Here is a 26,572-nt window from a genome sequence, read left to right as displayed (position 1 = left end):
GCTAGGTCTTTTCGCATTACGTAGGGTGAGCAGTGTGTGAGTGTGTAGGGTGAGCAGTGAGTGAGTGTGCAGGGTGAGCAGTGTGTGAGTGTGCAGGGTGAGCAGTGTGTGAGCGTTCAGGGTGAGCAGTGTGTGAGCGTGCAGGGTGAGCAGTGTGTGAGCGTGCAGGGTGAGCAGTATGTGAGTATGCAGGGTTAACAGTGTGTGAGTGTGCAGGGTGAACATTGTGTGAGTGTGTAGGGTGAGCAGTGTGTGAGTGTGCAGGGTGAACATTGTGTGAGTGTGTAGAGTGAGCAGTGTGTGTAGGGTGAGCAGTGTGTGAGTGTGAAGGGTGAGCAGTGTGACAGTGTGTAGGGTGAGCAGTGTGTGAGTGTGCAGGGTGAACAGTGTGTGAGTGTGCAGGGTGAACAGTGTGTGAGTGTGTGCAGGGTGAACAGTGTGTGAGTGTGTGCAGGGTGAACAGTGTGTGAGTGTGTGCAGGGTGAACAGTGTGTGAGTGTGCAGGGTGAACAGTGTGTGAGTGTGCAGGGTGAACAGTGTGTGAGTGTGCAGGGTGAACAGTGTGTGAGTGTGCAGGGTGAACAGTGTGTGAGTGTGCAGGGTGAACAATGTGTGAGTGTGCAGGGTGAACAATGTTTGAGTGTGCAGGGTGAGCAGTGTGTGTGTGTGCACGGTGAACATTGTGTGAGTGTGCAGGGTGAGCAGTGTGTGAGTGTGTAGGGGCAGTGTGTGTGTGTGCAGGGTACGAAAACTCGAACTAAGTCCACCACACACACATAAGACCACACACACACCACACACACACACACCACACACACTCACCACCACACACTCAACAACACACAGACAACCACCCACACACCACCAGCCGTCAGTGCAGGCTTCCACCAGGCACACAACACCAGACATCAGTGCACGCTTTCACCAAACACACACACACCACCAACCATCAGTGCACACTTTCACCAGGCACACACAACACCAGCCGTCAGTGCATGCTTTCATCAGGCACACACACCACCAGCCGTCAGTGCACAAAATGCACATCTCAACACACCTAACTGTCCAAGCAGTAGTGCTTTGTTAACGTATGGAGTGACATCCATGTAGCAGATGGACAGGTGTGCAGGGCAGGTATCCTAGGTTACAATACAGTAGTAGCAGCCTATACATGGGGGAATCTGCATGCAAGCCCCCAGAAGGCTACTCCTTAGCTAATGCATAGCAGAGTTTAATGCAGAGTATAATCCATTGAGAGATGGTCCGTTTCTGGACAGCCTTGCTCTTCCTCATTTCAGTGAACCAAATAAAAAGCTGATAGTCCACCCAATGGTCCTTGGTGCGATTAAAGTAGGAAGGGGGAGCTGTCTTTGGGTCAGGCGGTAGAGACTCTCCTCCTTCTTAAAATGTTAAGGTGAGGTGAAAAATTTTGTCAGTGTGATGTTCTGGCCGATATGAACGGGAGTGACCACCTTCTGCAAAATAGAGGCACATGTACAAAGACAAGGTTTATCAGGGGAAAAAACAGATGTACGGAGCGTGACCCGACTGCGCTTGAAGTTCGCTGACCCTCGTGGCCGATGTATACCCACCAGAAAAGGAGCCTTGATGGTCAAGAACCACAAAGAACAGCCATGTAGGGGCTCAGAGGGAGAAATCATGAGAAATGTAAGGACCAGATTGAGGTCCAATTGGGGCATCATGAAAGGGGTAGGAGGGAACAAATGTTTCAAACCTTTCACAAAACGAGTCACAATTGGCGACTTGAACAGGAACAGTTGACCTGACAACGCAGGAAAGGCCAAACTAGCTTGCAAGTAACCCTTAACAGTGCCCTGGGTAAGGCCTTGCCAGGCTAAATATAAAACAAACAGCAATATCTCCAACAGAAATGTAGAACGAGCACCCACATGGTGCAAGGAATAACAAGCCACAAACATATCTCTACGGCAGGCGGATACAGTGTTTGTGAAAACATGAGGAAAGTAAGGACCAGATTGAGGTCCAATTGGGGCATCATGAAAGGGGTAGGAGGGAACAAATGTTTCAAACCTTTCAGAAAACGAGTCACAATTGGTGACTTGAACAGGAACAGGTGGTCTGACAACCGCAGGAAAGGCCAAACTAGCTAACAAGTAACCCTTAACAGTGCCCTGGGTAAGGCCTTGCCAGGCTAAATATAAAACAAACAGCAATATCTCCAACAAAAATGTAGAACGGGCGCCCACATGGTGCAAGGAATAACAAGCCACAAACATATCTCTACGTCAGGCGGATACAGTGTTAGTGGAGGGAAGTCTGTCTGCCAAGAAAACATCAACTCTAATGTGCAGAAGTGCTGACAATGCGGCCTTCTCAGAGGTGGCAAAAAGTTTTGAACCAAGGTTCAATTCATTTGTTCAACATACCATGTGCCACCTTTTGATGTAGTCGCCATTCATGATGGGCGAAGCATCAACTGTGAGTTTGTCCGTTCTGGCATTCAGCCTGCCAGGTGTTGCACAATCGGAAGATGTTCTGGTGGTCCAGCCAAGCCCAGAGGCACGAAACCTCCTGGCATAGGGCCCACTATTGTTTCTTGCAATACCACATTGTGGTGGTGTTGCTTGTGAACACTTGAATCAGCCGTCCCTTGATGAATAGGAGGAAGGCTTTCAATGACAAAAGGATAGCTCTCCGTTGTGGAGCTGAGATTCTGCTGGAGACCAAAGTCCTCTGATCTCCTCCTCTCCCAGGTGGTGGCCCCAACACAGAAGTGATGCATCATTCACCACTGTCAGCTCTGGGTGAGGAAGGGACAGGGGTCTACCTTTGACCCAATCGAGGTCTGTCAACCACCACTGCAGATCTCTAGCTGTATCCTTCTAAATCTGGGCGAGGACAGAGAGATTCCCTTGGTGGTATGCTACTGGGTCTTCAGATCCCACTGCAGAGCTTGCAAATGCCATTTAGCGTACTTCACCAGCAGAATGTAAGAGGTCTTCAGACCCAGCAGCCTCAGGATCAGTCTCACCGAAATCCAGGACTGAGGCTGAAACATCGGGATCATAGTTCGAATACCCTGAACTCCCCACTCCGGAGGATAAGCGCATAACTGCACTGTATCCAAAATGGCCCGATGAAAGGAACTGTCTGATAAGGTGTCAGGTGTGACTTCGGCATGTTGATAGTGAATCCCAGTGTGTGCAAAATGAGCCCACCTCCAGCAGCCAGTCGTCGAAGTAAGGGAAGACTGGAACCCTCGATCTCTGAAGATGTGCTGCAACCACCACTGTCACTTTTGTAAACATAAGAGAGGCACTGGTAAGGCCGAAAAAAGACCAGAGAACGGGAAATGTTTGTGGTCCACCGTGAACAGCAAGTAACGCCTGAGAGCCTACAGGACAGGGACGTGGAAATATGTGCACTGCAAGTACAGCCTCCATAGTCTACAGCAGACAGAACCGGAGCCAATGTAAGCATTTTGAATTTCTCTTTCCACAGAAAGGCGTAGATAGGGCGCAGATCTAGAACGGGAAGGAGGCCTTTGTCCTTTTTTGGCACCAGGAAGTACAGGGAGTAGCAACAACACCCTATCTCTGGTGCTGGTACCCTCTCAATGTCTCCTTAGGGCCTGCACTTCCTGACGGAGCAGAGAGAGATGGCCCCCCAAACCATACTGGTGATGGTGGCAATGGTGGAGATGTTTTCATGAATGTGAGGGCATAACTCATCTAGATAATTTGAAGCATCCACTTGCTGGAGGTTATATTGCTCCATTGGGGCAGGTGTTGCCAAATACTGCATCCAACAGATGACAATGCAGGTGGAGGACTCGCCAAAGTGGCTAGAATGCCGCGGAAGCCAGACGGGTGGATGATTGAACACAGCCCTGGGAAAGACTCCATGGCCTCTCTGGGATCTTCAAGCCCAGCCCTGAAAAGGCTGAGCAGCCTGCTTGGCTGAGGGGAAGGCTGGTATTGCAGATGCCCACAGGTGCCTTGGTCATTGCCAATATGGGACAAAAAGACTGCTGCTGTGAGTGGGAATCCAGAAAGAGGCCCAGAGACATGGTGGTGGCTCCACTTTCCCCAAATTGCTCAAGCGCCATATCGGCTTTGTTGCCGAACAAGCAGGAGTTATCGAATGGCATGCCAATGTTAATCCGGTGGGGTGGAAGGGAATCTGTTTGGGTTTTCCTTGGCTGTATAGACCTGTAACACCACGCCATCTGGATAGGGGTGCTAGGAGAGAGAAACTGGGTCTTGTAGGGCAGCAAGGTGCTGATGGGTGATCACGTGATGCACAGGAGCCACCATGCAGGGTTTAGCCCAGGACCTTAGAAGACCGTCAGTGACGACCTCAGTGAAGGGTAACAAAGGCTCTGCAGAGTTCATCCCTGGGTACAACACCTCCATCAAGGTTTTGGTGTGGATCTTGATCACTGGCAGCAGTAGGTCAAGGACCTCCAATGCCTTGTGCATCACAGTTGCAAAGGATGCACCTTCCTCCGAAACAGGGCCTCAAATGCAAAGCATGCCAGAGTCTGGAGAGGTGTCCAAGCCACTGACATCACCACAGGAAGCAGAAGCCACGAAGCTGGGAGCTTCTTGGGACAGTGGGGCTGCAGTACCCAAGTGAAGCTGCAGTTCATGGGCAACCAGGCCATAAAGCCCTTGTGTCCTTGAAGATGGGTGTATTTTTCTTACACAATCAGCGTCTATGCGCAGCTGACAAAGTGGGGTCAGGGTCAGTCAAAAGGACAGGACACACACAATAGACATGAGTCATGTGACCAACGTTGTTTTGCACTAGACATCTCCCTGTGACTTAACTGCCCTTGGTGGAGAATAAGCCTGTTAGTTGAGAGATTAAGGGTGGCTAAGCAAATCTTCCATGCCATTCCAAGAAACTGCGATCAGCCGAGCCGAGACTAAGAAAGTCCCTTGCTTGGGTTAGTTCTGTTCAATAGAAAAGTCTAGCAAATTAGCTGGTTGAACATCTGCTACGGGATTCTGGGTGCTGGTTAACTGAACAGCATTAGTACCACAGTACAAATTCTTCTAGTCTTTGAAAGAGCTGTGGGTAGTTATCTTTCAACTGTAAATCTTTATAAATGGATATTTACAGTCTTCATCTATGTTCATCTGTTTATGTACTTCATTATCAAGGTACAAGCCCATTTTATACACAAGGAATGCATTTCTCAGCCTAAAGCTGCTGTACTGAAAATTTAACTGGAGTCCTGTGTACAAGGCTTTGGTGCTCTGAATTAAAGTTCAGTTTGGGAAATGTGCAATGCCGTTTCCCAAAACAATACACACAGGACTAAACTATCTTGAGGTCTTTCAACCTCTGTCCCCAAGTTTGATAAAAAATGTAACAAGCATCTGGACAGTGAACTGGAGACTAAGCTCATGGGCCCTGAAAGATGAGAGTTGCCAAGGACCTCACGGTGGATTCGGAGCTCTATTTTAAGGAAAATGTTGGATCAGTGCCGTCAGCAGTTACTTTATGGGAAGCATTTCAAATGGTGATCAGGGATAGGGCAAAAAATATAATTGCACATAAAAACAGACGAGAAATTCACGAGATAGAGGCCCTAGAACGTAAGTTGTTAAGTCTTGGAGGAGGTGGAACCTCCGCACTGAATAGTCACACCCATCGCCAAATTGAACTAGCCAAGAGGGAGTACCAAGCACTAGTCACTCATGAGGTACAGGCCCAGCACATAACAGTCCAACACCGGCTGTATGAGACGGGGGATAGGGCGGGGAAACTAATCGCATGGCTGGGCAGGAAGGAATTGGAGTCACGATGGGTAATGACCATACAAGAACAAAGCCGTACACACATCACACCCAAGTATAAAGCGGGGGCCTTTGACCGATACTACACGGAGCTATATGCAGCTAGACCACAAACAAGCGAGGCGCAAATGCTCCATTACTTAGAAACAATTGAGCTTCCCTCACTTTCCCAAGAGGAAAAGGACAGGTTAGAGGAAGACCTTACTCTTGACGAGGTGGCAGAAGCCATTGGCCGCCAAAAGTCTGGTAAAGCCCCAGGCCTGAACTGACTCCCAGGATAATTTTTTTAATTAAATAATAGTTTACTGACCCCACATTTACTAAACATGTTCAAGAAGTCAAAGGAACAGGGGATCCTCACAAAAGATGTCAGACTAGCTACCGTAGTAGTCATTCATAAGGCAGGGAAGCCTCCGGAAGATTGTGGGTCCTATCGACCCATATCGCTGCTCAATATTGAAACAAAAATTTTAGCCACTATTCTTGCACAGCGCCTCCTGACGGTTATTGCCCCCTGATACATAGAGACCAATCCTGGTTTATGCCGAAGCGAGCCAATCGCTTTAACTTTAGGCACCTGGCTAATTGGATGAATACGGTTCAGACGCGGGATAGCCCTCATCTGCACCTTTCATTAGATACCAAGAAGGCGTTCAACACCATATATTGGCCCTTTATGAGATGTACCTTGGAAAAGTTTGGTTTTAGTCCAGTATTTCGGGACTGGCTAGTGCAGTCATATAATGCTCCCAAGGCTACTGTCAGGGTAAATGGAGTTACCTCATCGAGCTGTCCGATTCAAAGAGGCACTAGACAAGGCTGTCCCCTGTCTCCTCTCTTGTTTGTCCTCATTCTGGAGCCCTTGGCTTGTGTTGTTAGAGCCTCCCAAGGGTTGGGTCGTTTCATAGACAAGTCCCAATTCTTAAAGGAAGAACAACTATCTTTATATGCGGATTATATTTTGCTATATGTCATGGATCCCACTGAGACGCTCCCTAAAATCTTGCACATTTTTGAGGAATATGGCTGCCACGCGGGATACAGGATTCATTGGAATAAATCCACCCTGTACCCTGTAGGAGGGGTGGTGGAACCCCAGTCCTACCTGTGCTGCCTGCGATTGTCCAATGAGGGATTCACCTACCTTGGGCTCTATATCACCAACGAGGTAGCATCTAGCCTAGACCAAAACGTGAGGCGAGTCAAGAAGATATTAAGAGGTGGAGGAAGCTACCTCTGAAAATCATGGGGAGGGCCGCTATGTAGAAGATGATCACCCTTCCCCAGTTGCTCTATGTTTTGCAAAATACTTACTGTAAAATACCGGAGGCTGTGTTAACAACTCTCAAAAGCAAACTATACCTGCTTCTCTGGGATGGGGCTCATCCACGAATAGCACTGCAAACATTGCAGCGGAACCCGTACAATGGGGGTTTGGCCTTACCAGACATCAGAGCGTATTACAGGGCAGCTCATCGCATTGTAATCCATGAATGGAACCAGGCACCTAGGGACCACCCCACTTATATGTTGGAAAGACTGCAATTCCTGGAACGTACGCAATGGCACTATATATATATATATATATATATATATATATATATGAACGTAAATGTAATAGCCGGCTCCTACCAGCTACCCAAAGAGTGCTAGAGGCGTGGAAAGGTGCTGAGAAGCAAACAGGATGGGACATGCAACCTACGAGGGAAACCCCTTTATGGGAAGGAGCAAGACTAGTTGAACTTGGAAAGATGAGAGGCTTTAAACAGTAGGATTTATTTGGGATCTCTAAAATAGGGGATGTCTTAGAAAAAAGCATACTGGCCCCATTCACTATGCTCCAAGCTACTTATCAACATCATGCACCTCAATCCTATGCCTATCGTAGACTGAAACATGCCTGGCACTGGCAGGCTGAGAGACCAGATGAGGTGCTATTGTCGGAATATGCCCCATTGGAAGGCAGGCTCCTGCAGGAAGAAATTCCTACTCAAGCCATCTCGTCGACCTATAAAACACTAATTAACAATATCCCTGATAAGTTGGACCCGCTTAGAGCTAAATGGGAACTCACCACTGGCCCAATGGAAGACAGATTGGGAGGCTGACTTTATACATTCACGTGAAGCTGCAATTAAATTGAGACTGTCTTATTCAATACAAAATCGCCCACAGGACGAGGCTCCACACTATGGGGAGGGCTGACACCCCGGACTGTCTTAGATGCCACACTGAACGCAGTACATTCATACAAACCATATGGGAGTGCAACAGGATACAAACATACTGGAGTAAGGTAGTGAAGAAATTGAGCAACATCTTGGAGGCACAAATTGAGCTGGAACCTTGATTTCTTCTACTGGGAATCTCACATGGATCTGCCCCGTCACAAACTTATATTAGCTAACTTAGGGCTGGTGGTTGCCAAAAGGGACATAGCTTGTTACTGGGAAGCCCACCAACTCCCCACACTTAAGGAATGGAGGACATGTTTGGACCTCTATATGGTTGCGTAACGATTGACGTACAAAGCAAGGGGCTGTCCCCGAAAGTTCCGAAAGATATGGGCTTCATGGATAAAATATTACGGTCTGGAACTGGGGGAAGAGGGATTGGACTCATTACCGGGGGGGGGGGGTTTCGGGAAAAGAGCCTTGAAAGTTGTGATGCCTGACCCATTGTCGATAACTGTGGATAAGATTGTTGTGACCCCCAAAACATGTACGTCTCTAAATCTAGAGTTTAATCTCTTTCTCTCGCTCGAAGAGAATGCTGCCAGATTTTTAGTTTTATATCGAATGTTACTGCTCATCACTCCAATCGTATTGTGTATTTATGATCTTTCTGATTGTATGTTTATGTTGCAAACAATAAATAAAAACACAAACAATGTAACAAGCACTGGCAAAGCCAATAGGTATTTTCTATGAGAGTTATTGGCTTAGGCAATATTTTGTAGCCATGTAGTAAAGGAGCGTGGCTGTCATGCAGCATGGCTAAAACAAATTTTAATCAAGCATTAGAAATGCAATAGGTCTTGCGTTACTGAAAGTTTGAGCCATTTGTTTAATCTCAATCTTACCTACAGGATCCCATGTTCTTCTTCAGCAGGCCAGTAGCATGCAGAAAATCGCATAAATGTTCCCCCTACAGATAACATGGAGGGACCCTGCATTTTGCATGGCGGGAGGGGAGGAAAGTGTTCAAGCGAGGATTCAAGAAATGGGCAGACCTGGCCCACCTAAAGAACCAATTGGTGATGTCCGCTGGGTGGGAACCAAGCACCTAAAGGCAGGACAGATGCACGATATAAAAAGCAGCCAAACTAACCAACTAAAAGTGGTAGGCTTGTCCAAAGTTCCCAATAGCCCATATACCAAATACAGCATGCCTCGCAGAGCAGCGCATACGCTGCCCAGGCTCCACCTAAAAGCACTATGACGCGGCCAGTGCTAATGGTATTAGCTGGGGCAAGCATACGAATAATAGAGGGAGGTAGGGCCGGACTACGACCCAAAACCGGCCCTGGCAAAGTGCTTGGCCAGCCCCCCAGGGGTATGGGGGTGCGGCAGAGCTGTTTACCAGGGCCGGTTTCTGCCGATTTTGTTACAGCTGCCGATATTGCAACTATGCTGCAAAAAGCCCTGTAACAAAAAATCGGTCCCCAGGGGCCCAAAACCAGTCCCCAACCCTGGCGGCCCACCGGGGAAATGCCTGGTGCCCGCTATTGCCAGTCCGGCCCTGAAGGGAGGGTCAGTGGTAGGAACACAAAAGGGGGTTAGAATAACTGAGAAAGCTGAGAACACACAGACTGTAATAAGAGTGCTTAAACTAAAAGAAAAAGGTAGAGCTTGAAAAATGAGCAGTGGAAGGATACAAGTAATGCGTCCATGCTGCAGGAGAGAGACACACACAAAGAGGAAGTCTACGAAAGCTGACGGATAAGAAGCAAGCAACTGACAGGCTGCCCCGGGACACCAAAGGTGGCTACCTGCGAGGGCGGCCATCCTTAGTGCCATAGGATGGCACGGACCATTAGCGGTCTAGTGGTTGGCTGACTCGGTGGTCAGCCAGTGGTCAACCAGGGATTCCCCCACGCGTGAGGTCATTTCCTGTCCTGGGGGGAGAGGGGGGGGAGGGCTATATAGCCCGGGGGCGAGGGTCTGGCGTCCTCTTTTGTTCCTGGGCAGCGGCGCGTAGACCCTCGCCCCCCCCACCTCTGGCGAATCCCGCAGCGCGGACCCGGACTGCCCGGCGTTCTTTCCCCTCCCATCCGCTTACCCTGCTCTTGGGCAGATCGGGGTTGGGGGGGCTACTACTAATGAATTGTTTTTGTGTTGCAGGCGGAGTTACAGGGCGATCCAATACAGGAAGGTACAGAAGGGTACCCTCTACAGGAGCACCGGAAGGGTGCGTGAGCAATATATCCCCCAGGGAGATCCACAGTAAAAGGATCCTGGGGGACTGACGGCGCCCCGTTAGTCCTTCGGGCGGTTGTGTACCTGAGCAACCGGGGGTTGCCAACGCTCTGCCCCCCGAGGGGGGGGGTTTGAGTAAATGGGCGAACGAGAGGTTCGCCGGGGGTAGGGGTTAGACCTTCCCCCCCCAAACTGATAACGCCCCTAAGGTTTTAACACCGCGGGGGGTTATAGCTCGGTCAGGTGGGCGGGTCGCGAGGGGCGGCCTGCTCTGGATCGCCCGTAAGTTAACCCAACATGTTGGCATAATGTATATGCTAATAAAACTGCAACAACTTTCTCCATCAACTTGTGTGGTGTCCGTTATTGTGTGATGGGGGGGTTGTGTGTAAGCAGGTACGGGCCGATATTGGCACTATGAGCGTGACAATGAAGCCATACAATAAAGTAATGGGCAGCCTCTAGACTTCCTGTAAGGTAAGAAAAGGTCTTGCAAAAGATAGCGCCTGCTCTATTATATGCAAGATCTAAAAACTGCTCTCCTCACAGCTGGAACAGTAATTGACACACAGAAGGAGAGAGCACTGTGTAAATTTCTCACTTTGCATCTGAGAAATGTCGGAATAAGACCACAACCTTAGTACATTATATAGGGGATAGAGCATCAAAAAATATAAGAATATCTTCTCATACCCCTGCAAAACGAGCACTATCCTGGGAACGTTTTTCCATATGCCCTTCAAGAGCTTCTTCTTTCAGCTTCGTAAGTGGCACGGTGATCTCTGTTCTGATATCGCACTAATGCCTAAAAATGATCAGTAATCTCCTTGCAGAGTGTATGTTCCTCATGAGCACAAGCTGCGTGCTGCGGTTAGAATGAAAAGAGAGAAGTGCATTATTCACTGCCCCAAAGCACACGTTTTCTCCTGAGAAGTGCTGGTTCCCTCCCATTATAAGTATTGCACTCCTACTGAGAAGTACAGTTACTTCCCATTTCAAATTAAAGAAATGCAGGTACTCAGTGCCTGCCTATTATAGCACTGGCCGCATCACTGAATCTATTTAAGTTAAGTATCCCTGTTGCCATGCTGTAAGCGAAGAATAATGTAATATGATGGCTGTGTAATGTAAGCTAGTGCTCATGTAAAGCGCTCTAACGTCTTTGGGCCGAAGAGAAAACTGCAAAAAATTAAATTACGAACTCATGTTTGGACACTCAGCATCTGTGTGCAAACGTTGTTGAAACCTGAATGTTGAAAAACATTGGTTTGCGTGATTCTCTGTTTTGAAATCCATTCAAGTCTTTATTTGCTCAGTGCTATGTTCTATGGCTTACAATTTACACGATTTTACATCACAGTTGTTATGGCATTAACAACTCTACGTGGGACATTTCCAAGTCACTTGGTAATGCTTTATTTGTTGTTCGAAATATTCGTCTTTTCCACCAAAAATGTTTAAGGTGGTGTCAGAATCCATAGCAGCACGTACCCCATTCCCTTTCCACTCCACTGGTAATGTTAATAGGTCGGACTTGCATTTCTTGAGATAAGCCATACCAACAGGCATTGCCAATGCTGAGAACTGGCAGAACGCACCCACTGCAAAGACTAGGGCGTAAGCACTGGCAGAACGCACCCACTGCAAACACTGGGGGGGGTAAGGCACATGCTGCAAAAATGTATGTGCATCCAGCAAGTTTCTAGATATAATAATCTATAATACGTTAACCGAGCTGATAGATTCGCGTGCTAGAGAGACATGTGCCATCTCTGGTCAAAGAGAAAGAGCTCTCACTAGGGACCGCCCATCATCCTCCTTTTTAGGTCGAAGGCTACCAGACATACCAGCCGCCTGGTTTGCTAACGACATCTTGGGGACATTAGGAAAGCTTCCCTAGGGCTGCACTGCGTGCATTGCTCATCATTGGCCTTTTGTTTTAGTAACTCAAACGTGTTGCTTTCTATTTGCTGGCTTTATTCGTTTTAGGCTGTCCAGCTTGAGTTCGTCCCTTCCTTGAACCATGCACTAATTACGGTATCCTTCCACCAGTTCTCTATATCTAGTTCTCATCTTGTAACACTTGCTGTGCATTCGAAGACAGAGATCAAATGCCAGGCTGGGTCTTCAGAGTGAGCTAGGTGTTTACTTTTTTTCTGACTTCAAAGTGAGAGGATTTATGTGACAATTTATGCTGGCTACTGGGGGTGTGCTGGATGGAAGGCTGTAGGATGTTATTTCTTTCTAGCAAACAGCAAAATTTAAATGTCTGGAAATTAACTGTGCAGACATTTCAAAATATATTAGAATTAGGGAGGCACAAATGAAACACATTTTTGGTAATTCTAAAGTGCAGTGGAACCAAATATTTTAATACGATCAAAATAAAAATCAATACAATAGGTGAGGACAGTTCCCAACATTGTTGTTTGCACACAGTATACTTTTATCAGTAAAACTATATGTCTTTGCCAGTATAATGGTCATTTTAATTAAAGATGTGTTGTCTGTAATGGCAGTGAAATCTACTCTGCACCACTTCACACTACGCCACTGTACTCTACTCTGCAAAACTCTACTCTATGCCACTTCACTCTGCACCACTCTACTATATACCAATGCATCTATACCAATCTACTCTACTAACCACAACTGCACTCGTCACTGCTCTCTACACCACTCCAGTCTAGGCCACTTCACTCTAAGCCACTCTTCTCTGCAACACTACTCTATATCAATGTACTCTGCTCTGTACCACTTCACTCTACACCAGTCCACTCTATGGCACTCTAAAGTGCCCTGCACCACTGCACTCAATGGCACTGCAATCTACCCTGCACCACTCTACCCTGCATCATTCCACTCTAACGTGCACCACTCCACTTTACACATCTTCTGCATCACTCTACTCCACTCTATGCTACTGCACTCTACACTTTCATCAAAACCAATGCACTGTACACCACTGAACTCGATGCCAATCTACTCTGCACCACTGCACTTTATGCCACTATACTCTACTCTATACTACTTCACTCTACAGCTTTGTACTCTGTGCCACTCTATTCTAACGTTCACCACTGTACTCTAGGTCACTACTCTCTACACCACTATAGTCTGCACCACTTTACATCACTGTTCTCTAAGACACTCCACTCTGAAACACTGCCCTCTCGGTCACTAAACTCCATACCACTCTATGTCACTGCACTCAATGGCACTACACTCAACTCTATGCCAATGCACTGTACCCCACTCTACTCTACTATGCAACACTGCACTCTACACCACTCCACTCTAAGCCAAACCACTCTACAGCACTACACTCTACTCTGCCACACTGTACTCTATGTCAATGAACTCTACTCAGTACCAATCCACGCCAGTGCACTCTACATCACTACTCTCTGCCACTTCACTCTACCCTGCACCACTCCACTCTGCCATGCACCTCACCACTTCACTCTACTCTAAAACAATGTACTCCATTGTACTCTATGCCAATGCATTCTACGCCACTCTACATGTGCATCACTCCTCTCCACACCATGTTACTCCACTCTACACTAAACCACTGCACTCTCCGCCAATGCACTTTACACCACTTTACTCAAAACCAATCCACTCTATGCTAAATACTCTGTCCTGCTGCACTCTACACCGCCATACTCTACAACACTCTGATCTATGTCACTGCACACTACTCTACACCACTGCACTCTACGTCCCTTTATTCTCCTCTGCACCACTGTACTCTATGCCTTTTCTCTCTACACCACTCTACTCTGTTGTGTCACTCTACTTTGCACTTGTGCACTCTGGTCTGTACCACTCAACTCTACGCCACTACACTCTACTATGCATCACTCCTCTCTATGCCAATGCACTCTACGCCATTCAATTGTGCATCACTTCACACTATACAACTGCACTCTACACCATTGCACTCTACACTACTCTAATTTACTCTGCACCACTCTACTACTCTCTACTCCTCTGCACTCTACCCTGCACCACTCCACTCTACGCCACTTCACTCTCTCCTGAAACAATCTGCTGTAAGCCACTGTACTCTACACCACTCCACCCTGCGCCACTGTACTCCACTCTATGTCACTTTACTCTCCGTCACTGGACTCTACACCAATGCGCTCTACACCACTTTACTGAACACCAATGCACTCTAGGCTAGTGCACTCTATGTCATTCTACGCTGCGATTTATGCCACTTCACTATAGGCCACTCTACAACACTCCACTCTATGATGTTCTACTCCATTAAATTCTACTCTATGCCACTCCACAACACTCTATTCCACTCTACGACGCTCTATGCAACTCCCTCTATGCCCTTCAATGCCACTTTACTTCACTCTATTCTATGACAAAATACCCCACTCTATGCCTCTACACTCTGTGCCATTCCACTCAACAACACTCTACTCCAATTGACATCACTACACTCTACTCCACACTGTCAGTCCACTCTACTCCAATCTATGCCTTCCACTCTACTACACCACTCAACTCTACAACACTCTACTCCACTCTACGAAACACCCTCTACGCCACTCCACTCTGCTCTACACCACTCCACAACATTCTACTCCTCTCTGACTCTCTACTCCACTGTATGCCACTTAAATCTGACACTCTAATCCACTCTACACCCTTCCACTCTACAATTCTACTCCCTCCACAACCCTATGCCATTCCACACCACTTAACTCTAAGCCACTCTATGCTACTACACGCACTACATAACACTCCACTCCACTCTCCTTTACGCCACAAACTTTTAGCCTTTCTGGTCAGCAGTCACACTGGTGACCAACATAACTAAAACATATTGGCAAAGCCAATACACCTGGCATAGGAGAGCACTATTGGCTTTGCCAACGCTAGTTTTCTTTAGCAGTGCGGAGCACCAGAACAATCCACTCACTATGGTCAAAGGTCTGACCCACCATAAACAGAACAGAGGATTAATGTGCGTGCTCTACATTGTGTAACGTGTAAGTTAGAGATTGACATTTTCTATAAAATAGCACAGTGGTTTAATGATCTTGTCCCAGAGAAACTTTGGCACCTGCAGGGTACAAGTTTCAATCCTGGTAAAGTTGCTAAAAGAGCACACAGCTCGCTGCTGCCTCCAAGACATTGTAGGCGAAATCCAGATTCCATATGCATCACAGCACATCAACAGCCTTCATATCTATTCTGAATGACATTCATACTCAAGTAGATCAAAACCTCATGGTTGCATTGTCATATCTTACCTTTTGGCGACATTTGACAAGGTGTTCCATAAACTCCTTTTTGAACATCTTTCTCGGGCTGGTCCAAATTTCAAACCCCTTGATTAAATATCTTCTTACCTTTGGGATCGTTCTTGGGTGATAAACCTTCGTCCACTAACATCTGCGTTATTATATTGAAATAGGGGGCACAGCAGGGCTCTTCCCTCAGCCGCACACCGTTCAAAGTGTATGTTCATCCACTAGCTATATTAATTTGCTCACTTAATCTTTATGATTTATGCTGATAACACGAAATTTCAACATAGCCTCTTAACGGTCATCAACTGGCTGAACAATAAACTTTTAGAAATCAACGCAGACAAAACTGAAATATTTCTTTTGAGCAAACGGAGGTCTTCCTGACCCTCTGAGTGGTGACAAGAAGCACTGAGTCCATTTCCAACCCCCATTACTGAAGTCAAACATCTGGGCTTCTTGTTTGACCAGCAGTTCACATAATCAACTCAAAAATTAGGAAATTCTACAACTTGCTTCTATAACGTAAGACTTCTACAAAAAATTCTACCTCTTCCACCAGACGTATGGTAATCCAAGTGTTGAGACGCCGCAGATTGCTCTTTCACGTCCAACACATTCAAAACTCGGCTGTCCACATTATCAATAATGGGCCTCTGGATACTCGCAGCTCTTCTTTTAGGGTCTCCCTTTACAGGTTCACCATCACACAGAGCATTCTTTTCAAAACTTTTTCATGGTCTACAGTTTTATTCATGGTACAAGCCCTCCCTACTTACGCACTAAGATGCCTCTTCACAAACTATTAAGGACTCTGAGATCTTCTAATTTCAACTTTCAGTCTCTCAAACCTGGTTTCAACGGCTGGGAGGTTATTCCTGTTCTTAACTGATACCACAATATTGGAAGTATCTACTCCTCCCCCCTGAGATGCATTTCCAACCGTGCATCCTTCAGAAAAGACGTTAAGATACTTCTGTCCTCGAAAGCTCTGTAGTGATGCTCTATTCCACATTTCAACATGTTTTATCTAGCACTCTCTTAGCACTAGGGCCTCCTTTTTGGTAACTGCCCATGCTCTATAAATCTGTTGGAGAACTTTAGACAGAAGTTCAAACCCTTAAAGGTTTTAACTCAGTCTTTCATTAGTCAGTGGTTAATAGAACGGGTTCCATTCAGTACCACTTCACATTTATTATTGAGTGATAACAATTCAGTTCCTTTTGTGTGCTATGGTTTATTGGTATTGTGTTTAGCTACACACTTGGATACATATCTGCCTTTCTTACAGGGCATAGATAGATCTATGTATCCTACGTTCACACTGAGCTTGGTAAAGTCTACAAATACTTTTATCTGGGTAAGAAATTAGGTTTTCTTAGTGCTCTATGTGAGCTACAACTGCTCCTTGGCCAAGACCCAACTCTTCAAAAGACGCTGATTGACCATTTGCATTGCACCTACAAGCTAAAGCGACGGACACAGTTAATGGTCACTGGTGCCACCATTGTGTCCCGGCACATCATGATGGAACACGGAAAGAAAATAATTGCTGGGACCGGCGCGGATCTGGCTCAAGAATAACTGCAGAATCCCAGATTTGGCTGGATCCCAAACGATTCCAGCACTTATGTCAGGTGCTGAAGGCAGGTGTTGTGCCTTCAAAAGCGACAAAACCACATACTGTGCGTTCAAAGAGCATAGGTAATCGCAGAACTACTGAGTTACAGCTCTCGTAAAATAGCTTCTGCACTGAATTGTTACTAAGTAAAATAGTTCAAACTAGCAGGTTATTTTATTTATTTTGTAATCTTTAAAAGAGGCACAGTGCAAGAACCCTATTTCCTCCTCTCCATTCTCATCCATCATACTGTGCCTTAGATAAACTTGCAAGACTGTATTTTGTAGGATGCAGAAAAAAACATGCTAATCTGTGGCATGTTGATTATGATATACATTACGCTGCTAAAGCAAAAATAAATATTTTACAAAATACCTAATTCAACCGTTTGGTTCCATTGGCACGTGGGTTCTATATGTAGTAAGGGTAATTCAGTAAACGCATTTTTAAGTTTAGCACATTCTATATCTTTGTTCCAATGTAGACGCCTGTAGGATTATCTGCGCTAGCGGAAAGCAGTGCATTGGAGGCACTTATGACTAAAGCTCTTCTGGGCACTACAAGCTTTACAAGCATACACTGGTGCTGCTCATGAAAGTGAGTGGTTATTCCATATCCAGCCCATACGTGGCTTACTGACCATAGTTACTATAAAGTGTGGGAGTCCATCAGTGCCAAACTGTGACAAAGACTGCAGTCAAGGGCACAAATGCATCCAATAGGGACTGGTGTGAGAGCTTCAAACAATCTGACAAACAGAATAAAACCAGAAGCCAGACTGTAAAGAACACATATGCACACAACTCAAAACAGCGACTGGGGGGTTACATAACTATGCGCTGCAGTGGTGACCCACCCAGCACCTTGGGAGTTAAAACATCATACCAAGTTTGAGTACTGCCATGCAATCACAAGAGGACCCCTTCAAGTTGGCAATGACTGGGACAGTTATCCACTCCAACATTCATTTTCTCTACAACTTCTGGTAGAAACTGAGCATGCTGGACTGTTTTTATGGCTCAAATATGGGTGCCGGATTAATGTTCCGGATTGGTTCAAAAAGCATGTCTGAACTGGGGTGGCAGAGGGGGCTAAAGAACGGTGATGGATTAAACCCAGATCTGTTGACTGGGTGCGAGTGTTTGATTGGTTCAGATGCTCCGTCCATCACCATCCCCTTTTGTACCGCGGATTTATGTTCCAGGCACTGAATAATTGCAGAGTCCAACATTTGTAATTAATTTTAAGTACGTCAAAAATATACTGACATTTCAGTGCATGGCTAACAAAATACCCCAAACGTCAGGCATATTTCTGGAAAATCCGCCATGAGTAGTTTTACGACAGGCAGATCCTGGTATGGCAGCTCTTGACGTTCCCAGGGCCTAAAAAGGTTTTCCTATCATTAATTCTGGCTAGCCAATAACTACCCACTTTTGAATATGGAACAACGCTCTGTCTCTGATGGGGTGTCTTTTAATGACTCCTTGTGTATTAAAGGCGAAAGTTCCGTCTGAAGGTCGCCGTAAAATAGAAGATTTACAAATATAATAAACCTGCAGAGGAAGCACTGTCTGTGGTTTAAAGCTATTCTACGACGCACTGTCTCTATAGTAACCAGAGTGTGAACCTTATTTGTTTCGCAGAAATGAAGTACAGGCCTTTTCAGCGGCAGCGGAATGATTCCCTTTTAACACCTCTGAGGCGGAGGTTGTCCATGGAGTCTTCTTTTAATATCCGAAAGTTAGAATGAACAATCGCACTGCCGGCAGCTCTTTCGTTTAATATCCGCGTGCCCCACGGGCTGATGTAATCAGCGCCGCGCGGCGCCTCAGATATTTATATTTCGGTGGCGCGCGCTCCGAGTACAGACAGTTAGGAGCGCGAGAAACCAGGACTGAGCCACTCACTTAGTTTATCGCGACTGGCGTGTGAATTTGAGCATTGCACTATATAAACAGTAAAAATGCAGGCACCACTCATGATGGACTATCCTCTAACATAACTCGACAGGCTCCATTGAAAATTTCCTTTCATAGCCACATTCTTTCAGCAGTGTCCTCCCCTTATCTCTGTCCTGGTGGCTTAACCCATCTTATGCATGGACTTGTATTGACAACCCAAACACAGAAGGGCCCAGTCTAACAATTTATTTTATTTACATTGAATATATATTTTTTCTCTTATTAATCGTTTATTGAAATTGGGTTTTATAACTGATGCAACTCTAGCTTTATCTGCATTTAATCAAAAAACACTTTACAGTGCCGAAAAGGTAGGCATACTTCAGCTTATCTCAGAGTTCTGCAGAGATGACATTCGTGCCTCTGAAGAGATGTCACTTTAAACTGCAGCGCAGATACAGTGGTCCATTGTACAACACTCAAAACCCCTTAGAAGCCAAAGTTTTAGCCATGTAAATCTTGGAGGCCATGGTGGGGGAGGAATTGGTCACTGAATGTTCCAATAGTGAAAATAACCTCTACACTGTACAGAAAAAAACATAGCGAATATTAAAATACAATTAAACAACAACAAAGGTTAAATAGAAGATAACCGGAGGTGTTAACTACATAATTAGATGGCACCTTAAAGTACCATATGCAGCGAGAAAGAAAGTGACAGTAGATGTATAGAAATAGAAACAAAAATATAAGGAGACGTCAGAAGTAGAAAGGAGCCGGAAAGACGAAGAACGAGTAGAGGCAAGCATAGGATTATTACAAATACGAATGTTTAAGGGAATGCATAACCACCAACTGTTGCTACAATTCGTGTAACTCTCGGTTATTCTGTAGCTGGCCTGCACCCTCCTCCGATTTCTTGGGTTTCTTTACCTCCTCTGTGACTTGATTTACTCTGCGGTGGAGCTCCTGACGCTCACTTTCTACTGCACCATTGGCAGCCATCTTGTGTCGTCAGGCTCTGGAGAGAGGAGGGCCAGCAGCCCTCAGGCTTCTACAGCAAAAACTGTAAAAGGAAATAAAAGAAGAACAAGTGTGAAAATGATTTATTTTTAATGCAATGGAAGAGTAGGATAGAGAGTAAGCATTGCAAAGCAACAGGTTTAACATTACTATGGTAAATGCATTACGCAGCAAGCAATGAAACATATAGTGGGAGAGGGGGTAGCAGCTACGTCATACTTCTATACAGTTGACAACCCTTTTGCACAACCTAAAAGGATTGAATCATAATTCTGAGATTTTAAACAATGATAGACATTCAGGCCTTTTGAGATTTAATTGCTTAACAGTGAAAGAGGTCCAGATCACACAGAATACTTCTTGACCCTTACATGCACATTACTTGGCAATCAGAAGAATAACAGCAACAATGAAAATTCTACAATCGGTTGAGAAAATATTTGCGCTGTGTACTGTATGCATTTTCAAGATACAAAATTAAATGTGGCAAAAAGAGTAATGATTCAGTGTGTTTATCAAATGTGAAGTAGCCCCTCACATATCCAAAAGAAGGTGGAAGAATACACCTAATCAGCCAACACAAAGGCAGTGAGACTAAAATGTGCCTGTGGGCTGCTTTAATATGTAACTGACAATACCTCAAGCCAGTGACTACAGCACCTTAAGCCGAAGTGGCCAATGGCTATAGGAGGCTGGCCCAAAGCTGCCTTCTGTAATTTTGGAGTATGTATAGAATAAAACATCTGCCATGAATGGTTTAAGTATCATTATTTAAGAAAGTAGAACTGTGGGTGGAATATGGACATTAAAGTAGGATCGAATTTGTGAGCCACCCTCAGATGATGATAGTTCCAGCTCTGATTTGGACTGATGCGTTGGAAATAATGCACTTGCTGACAGCCCATGTTGCGATTGATGGAATGAGATATAAATTATACTTGTGATATAATCATAATGGTTTCTGCTGAAGGACTACTGTGCTCACTTTACTTTGTATTTTTGCCGAACAATGTGTTGCACTGTTTTAAAAATGCTAATAAAAATATCCCCCCCCCCCCCCCCCCCCAAAGTAGGATCGAGGTATTCGGTTGTAAAGCACCTCAGGACATCATTAACTGCCCGACTCTGCCTAGATTTTTGCATGTTATCGGGTATTGTATGCTTCTTGCTTGAAAATCTAAAATATTGAGCCTGTCCAATATCTTGTCTGTAATGCCTCCTTTAGAACATATCTACACTCTACTAGATAGGTGGAACATCTAAAGTGCACCTTGAATCCTAAACTAAGGTAACTAATGCCCACTTACCATACTGCAGGGATACTGTCAGTAGGTGGCAGATGTTTGGCCTCTGCAGGTGTAGATGCCTTTTCTTCCTGCACCCCACTACAAGGAAGTCACTGGACCATAAGGTAAAATCTGGAACAGCAAGGCATCTCCCTGGTGGTTCAACACCTGGCAGGATCTCTGAACGCCAGGGTGAAAAAACTCACCCATCAATGCTAGCAGATCACGACTTGCGACTCCATCCAGAGGGGGCACAAGGTCTCATTCAGAAGTAGGGAGAGCCTTGGTTAGATCTGTTCGCCTCTGCCGAGAAAGCACAATGTCAGCAGTTTTGCACCCTGGAGTTTCCAAGGCGGAACTCGCTTAGCTATGCTTTTCATCTCGGGTGGAGCTCAAGCCTCTTTAATTCCTTTCCGCCAATACCACTGCTGTCCAGAGTGCTCAAGAAGATCAGGAGCGACCGGGCCCAAGTCACTCTTATTGCTCTGGACAGGGCACGGAGAGTGTGGTATCCCAAGCTTCTCCACTAGAGCATCGATCCTCCGATCAGGCCATGTTCAGAGACGATATCACAAAGAAACCAATCGTCGCCACCTACCGGCGCGCAAAGGTATTGCTTGAGCAAAAGTTTCCAGATCCAGCCTGTGGCCTGGGACATTACAAGGTAAGGAATCTATGTCTAGATGTCTCTATCAGATACTTTTTTATGTGTTTCTTTTTTTGACTACTGCCATGTTGTACAGCTTGACTTTTCAGTTTTTGTTGATATGTATTTCCTAGCAACAATCCACCTTCAGAGCAGTCCGGATGAGGGTATCTTGGTACCAATGTCACACCAACTGTCCGATAATGCGGTTTCCATGGTTGTACTGTACACTTATGGCTCTCTAGGACAACCTTTATTGTAGTGCCTTTTTCAACCCTCCAGTCATGCATCCCGTAACCATATGCATACTCATGCTGCATGTCTAACAATCCCCTGTATGTGAATCTAAAAGTAGATTCCCTAAATGTCAAAGGACTCCACCATCCACGTAAGCGGAAGAAAATTGAAAATTACCCTTATAATCTCAAAGCTGACGTGATCCTACTGCAAGAGGCCAAGGTTACTGATAAAGAAAAGTCATTGTTTGGGAAAAATTGGATTAGTAATGTTCTGTGCTCTGCTGCAACCAATATAAAACGGGTGCGATGAAAATTATAACTAAATATTCAGACCCATCTGTAGATTCGAACATCTCTGATGATGAGGGTAAATTGATATTGACAAAACTCTAAAAAAAAAAACCACAAACTGCTTTCACGTGTAGACTTTTTAGTACTACATCAATTTGCAATCAACAAGTCAGGTGGCCAACCGGAGTCTTCAGGTCTCCCAACCATGTCAGCAGGGACAAGTAGAAATATGAAGCTCCTGTGTCCTAGTTCCGTTCACACATGTGAATTCCCAGAAAGGCAATCTTCGGGCGTGCAGCCTGTATTCCAATTTCCGTATGACATGTGAAGAAGCTCTTTGCATGTGTAGTGAGGAAAAGAAAAACAAATTGCGGGATCTGTGTTGAGACTGTCAAGACCAAGACTAGGCTTCGACCTGCCCCAGTTGCAGTTCACAGCCTGAAAGAAGAGGAGGGGCACTGCCGGAAGTAGCAGGGTATGCCTCTGACTCGGTGGACAAGACTAGATGCCCAAATATGAGAGACCTGGTATGAGAAACTCTTCAAGTAAAAATGTCAGTCCAAAAGAAACGAGATTATCAACAATTAACACCGAGGTTTGAGAATAGCCCTCACCAGAAAAAATACCCGAGGGGTATAGATTACATAGATCAATATTATCAAACGTTGGTTAAAGAACCTTTTACGCCTGGATACCGAAGATTTATTTAAGAGTTAAAATGTATCAGCATTAATAAACAAGGATTTGGAGGCTTAGGGTAGGCTAGCAAAAAATGGCTGTTTCACAACAAACTGTGGCATGGTAATTAGATCCACAATCAAAATACACTTTAATCTACTCTTAATAAACTGCAGACACATTTTTTACAATGGGGGAGAAGGCATAAACAAGAGTTGTACAAACTGCACCCCATGGAAGTGAACCCAAGCTGCTTAGTGAACTTTTTAATTCAGTTCGACCAAAAGGGTAATTTCCACCTTTCTGTAAAACAGGAATTCTGACCATTTAAAAAGAAAAAAAACGAAATGTGACCAACCATACTGAAGCTTCAATCATATAATTACACCGTTGGCCTGCCGTGCCTACTATAAAATAACACTGCTTGAAGGACATTACAAGCTATTCATGATGATAGCTAAACACATGGCTGGATTGAGTGGTATTTCATCACGTATAGATCAGGAGGGGCTTACAAGTGGTAGAATTTAGTCTGTGGGCACATATTACTTAATGGAAAAGTTGGCATTTATGTCTGTTGTGGGGGTGAAAGCATGAAAGCCTTTAATCTGATGCACTGGGAAGTTTTTTTTATAACTAGAATGAGAATGTTTTGGATTTGCTTTCCAAATCACAAAGTTGAGGACTAAAATTTCTGAAGGGGGAAAAGCTGAGTTTATAGATTAAAGGGTTTAGCGGAAATGTTTTGAAAGTTCATGAAGAGTTCTCATGACTGCCCCCTTCCTCCGCGTTCATGTGCTGTGTTTAATAAACCATTGGTGCTAATGGGGAATGCGTGGTGGGTTTATGGCCCTGATGTCCCCCCTAACAATGGTAAAATGCAGCTCTACTACCCAGAGGATGTTGCGTTCTGTCTCTCTAGAGGGCCAATCTGGAAAAATTACAAGTTAGAATATGAATCTATGTCAGACAAGACAGAAAACAAATACATCTAAAACAGAGGTAATTCTGAGTCATGCAGAAAGAAGGAGAGCTTAGCATTCATGTGAGGTTAGGGAATTTCAGAAATCAAACACTTGGAAGTGTTGGACTTTTTCAACTCTCCCAATTTGTAAGTATTGAATTACAAGCATTGGCAAAGTCAATAGGTTTCACCTTTGGGACCTGCTGGCTTTGCCAAGGTATTTGACAATGCTTTGCATCATAGGCCTTAAAAGAATACAAAAGTCGTGAGGGTGCGGCTGCTACTGGTGACCGCATCATCTTGTAGGCAAGCCTGCATGATGACAGGTGCGTGCACATTTGTGATAATCTAAGAGCTCATTCATGCTTGATGATGTAGGCATGCATATGCGTCATGATGTATGCGTGCCTATCAAATCAAACAAGAACCATTTTTTATTTCCAGATTTAAGATGGATTAGCAAATTAAAAAACATAAATACTTTGGAGTAGCACAAAAGCAATTTGCTGCCTAAGCCCTCCAAACAAATAAAATCTTTAAAAAAATGTTTTTAAAAGGATAAATGAGTTTTGGGTGGCAGAGGCCAATAAAATAAAAACTAGTGCCGGAAAAGCAGCACATGAGGCAAATAGAGAGCGAGCAACATAAGAGAAAGAGCAACACGAAGATTAGAAGGCATGGTAATTTGGTGGTGAAGAAGCACAGGAGACTAAGGGCCTGCATTTTTACAACCAAGGTAAACTTACAGTTACAGACATCTCCCCACGGAAGCTACAGTGAAAACATCATCACTTTCAAGCTCAACAAACCTTTCAATGATAGCACTTCAAAGACACCAAAAACCAACAACACCAAATGCTCATACAGTCAATGGAAAAAACGAAACATCCACCAATTCAACACCTACCTTGGAAGAACCCCCAAAACCACATGCAGCAGAAAGACATACATACATTGCACAACTGGATCTCCACTACACTAGGCACACCGATATCAACAAAAAACACATCCAGGGTTGAGCACAAAAAAATCACGGCATGGGCTAACAGAATTCTGCAAGGTAGAGTGTCAAAACACAAAAACACCAAGATCACAAGACTTCTGACACAAAATCTCCAATTAATTGATCTAAAAAATTAAAAAGATTGAAAATTCCCTTCAGAAGAATGCGAACAATAGCACAACAAATGACCACAGAATAGGACAACAATAATCATCCATCAATGCATACTACCCTGTTACAAAAAGATTTACTTGATGGTATCATTCTAGCCCGACCATCCATATCACCTTCAGACCAAGCACCGTCAAAATCTTTAAAGATATCCCTTTAGGGCTCTCCAGCCCCCTTACCTTCCCTCTGCAGGCACTTCGCGGCAGACAAATGGCATTGGCTCTTCTTGCAGTCCGTCAGGCGATACTAATACACTGGGGCACTACAACTGTGCCAGATCACTCAGCATGGCTACATAGGCTGTGGATGACCTTGGCAATGGAACGTCTCTCATTAATCCAAACTCAGAAAGGCGATAAATAGACTGAACTCAGCTCCATTCATTGCATTGCTATCAAAGGATCTCCGTGAGGTCACTTGCCCCAAACTTCTGCAAGTTCTACATCTGATACCTCCCTTGACAACTGCTCAGACCCCTAAAGTAGCGAGAAAGGGAGCGGGTGGGTTCTTGGAGCACGGTTCCTCCATAGCACCTGACACTCAGAAACAGAGTCCCCTCTTTGCCCCTTTTTTTTTGGATTTATGGTTATAGGGGGGGGGGATTTCCTTTTTCTTCCCATAGTGGTTTCCACCTCTGGATGACTCTTGTTCTGGGCCACACTGAATCTGAAGATACAGGCCACATAGTTGTACTAGCTTTGATTCTATTGGATGCCTGCCTACGGGATGTTGGCCTTACCACAGCGCCTCCTGTACACCCTTGAAAGCACTGTTTGTAGCCGCCGGCCCACGTGGTTGTAGGCAGAAGGCTGTGTACAACTTATGAGTCACTTTTCAAAATATCTAATAAAAATAGATTTGTTCCATAAAGATATCCTTTGATCAACTTGTCCAGAGAAGATAATCAGATGCCTACTCAACAAGTCCCTGGAAAAAGATTAATTTCCACCTGATCTCAAAAACTTCTACATCAGACCTCTTTTCAAAATGAAAATCTCGACCCATCTGGCCTAGCAAACTACAGGCCCAAATCGAATGGACCATTGTTAGGAAAAGATTTTGAGAGCGCAGTGTTTCCTTAACTTTACAGAAAATAATCACTTGGGGCCATATGTATCATCAAACCAATTTGCATTTCCAAAATAGCGAATTTTAAGGAATCGCTATATTGGAAATGCAAAATGGTATGTATGAACAAAATCGCTTTTATATAGCGATTCCTTACCATTCCTAATTTGCGATTAGCAAATTGCTAATCGCAAA

General features: G+C 45.0%; 1 protein-coding gene across 1 annotated transcript in view; it reads right to left on the bottom strand.

The window, feature by feature from the left end:
* The window catches only part of LOC147692486 (synaptosomal-associated protein 25-like), a 552,838-nt gene that overhangs the window by 323,637 nt on the left and 202,629 nt on the right, over window positions 1-26,572 (bottom strand). Inside the window, exon 2 of the mRNA XM_086938695.1 lies at window positions 19,942-20,074. Within this exon, the coding sequence (XP_086794821.1) occupies window positions 19,942-20,013 (72 nt within the window). The 5' untranslated portion in view covers window positions 20,014-20,074. The remainder of the gene's footprint in view (window positions 1-19,941; window positions 20,075-26,572) is intronic.

The sequence above is a fragment of the Lissotriton vulgaris genome, chromosome 9 (assembly GCF_964263255.1).
Source record: "Lissotriton vulgaris chromosome 9, aLisVul1.2, whole genome shotgun sequence".
NCBI lineage: Eukaryota > Metazoa > Chordata > Amphibia > Caudata > Salamandridae > Lissotriton > Lissotriton vulgaris.
This window is presented reverse-complemented; position numbering and strand designations above follow the sequence as displayed.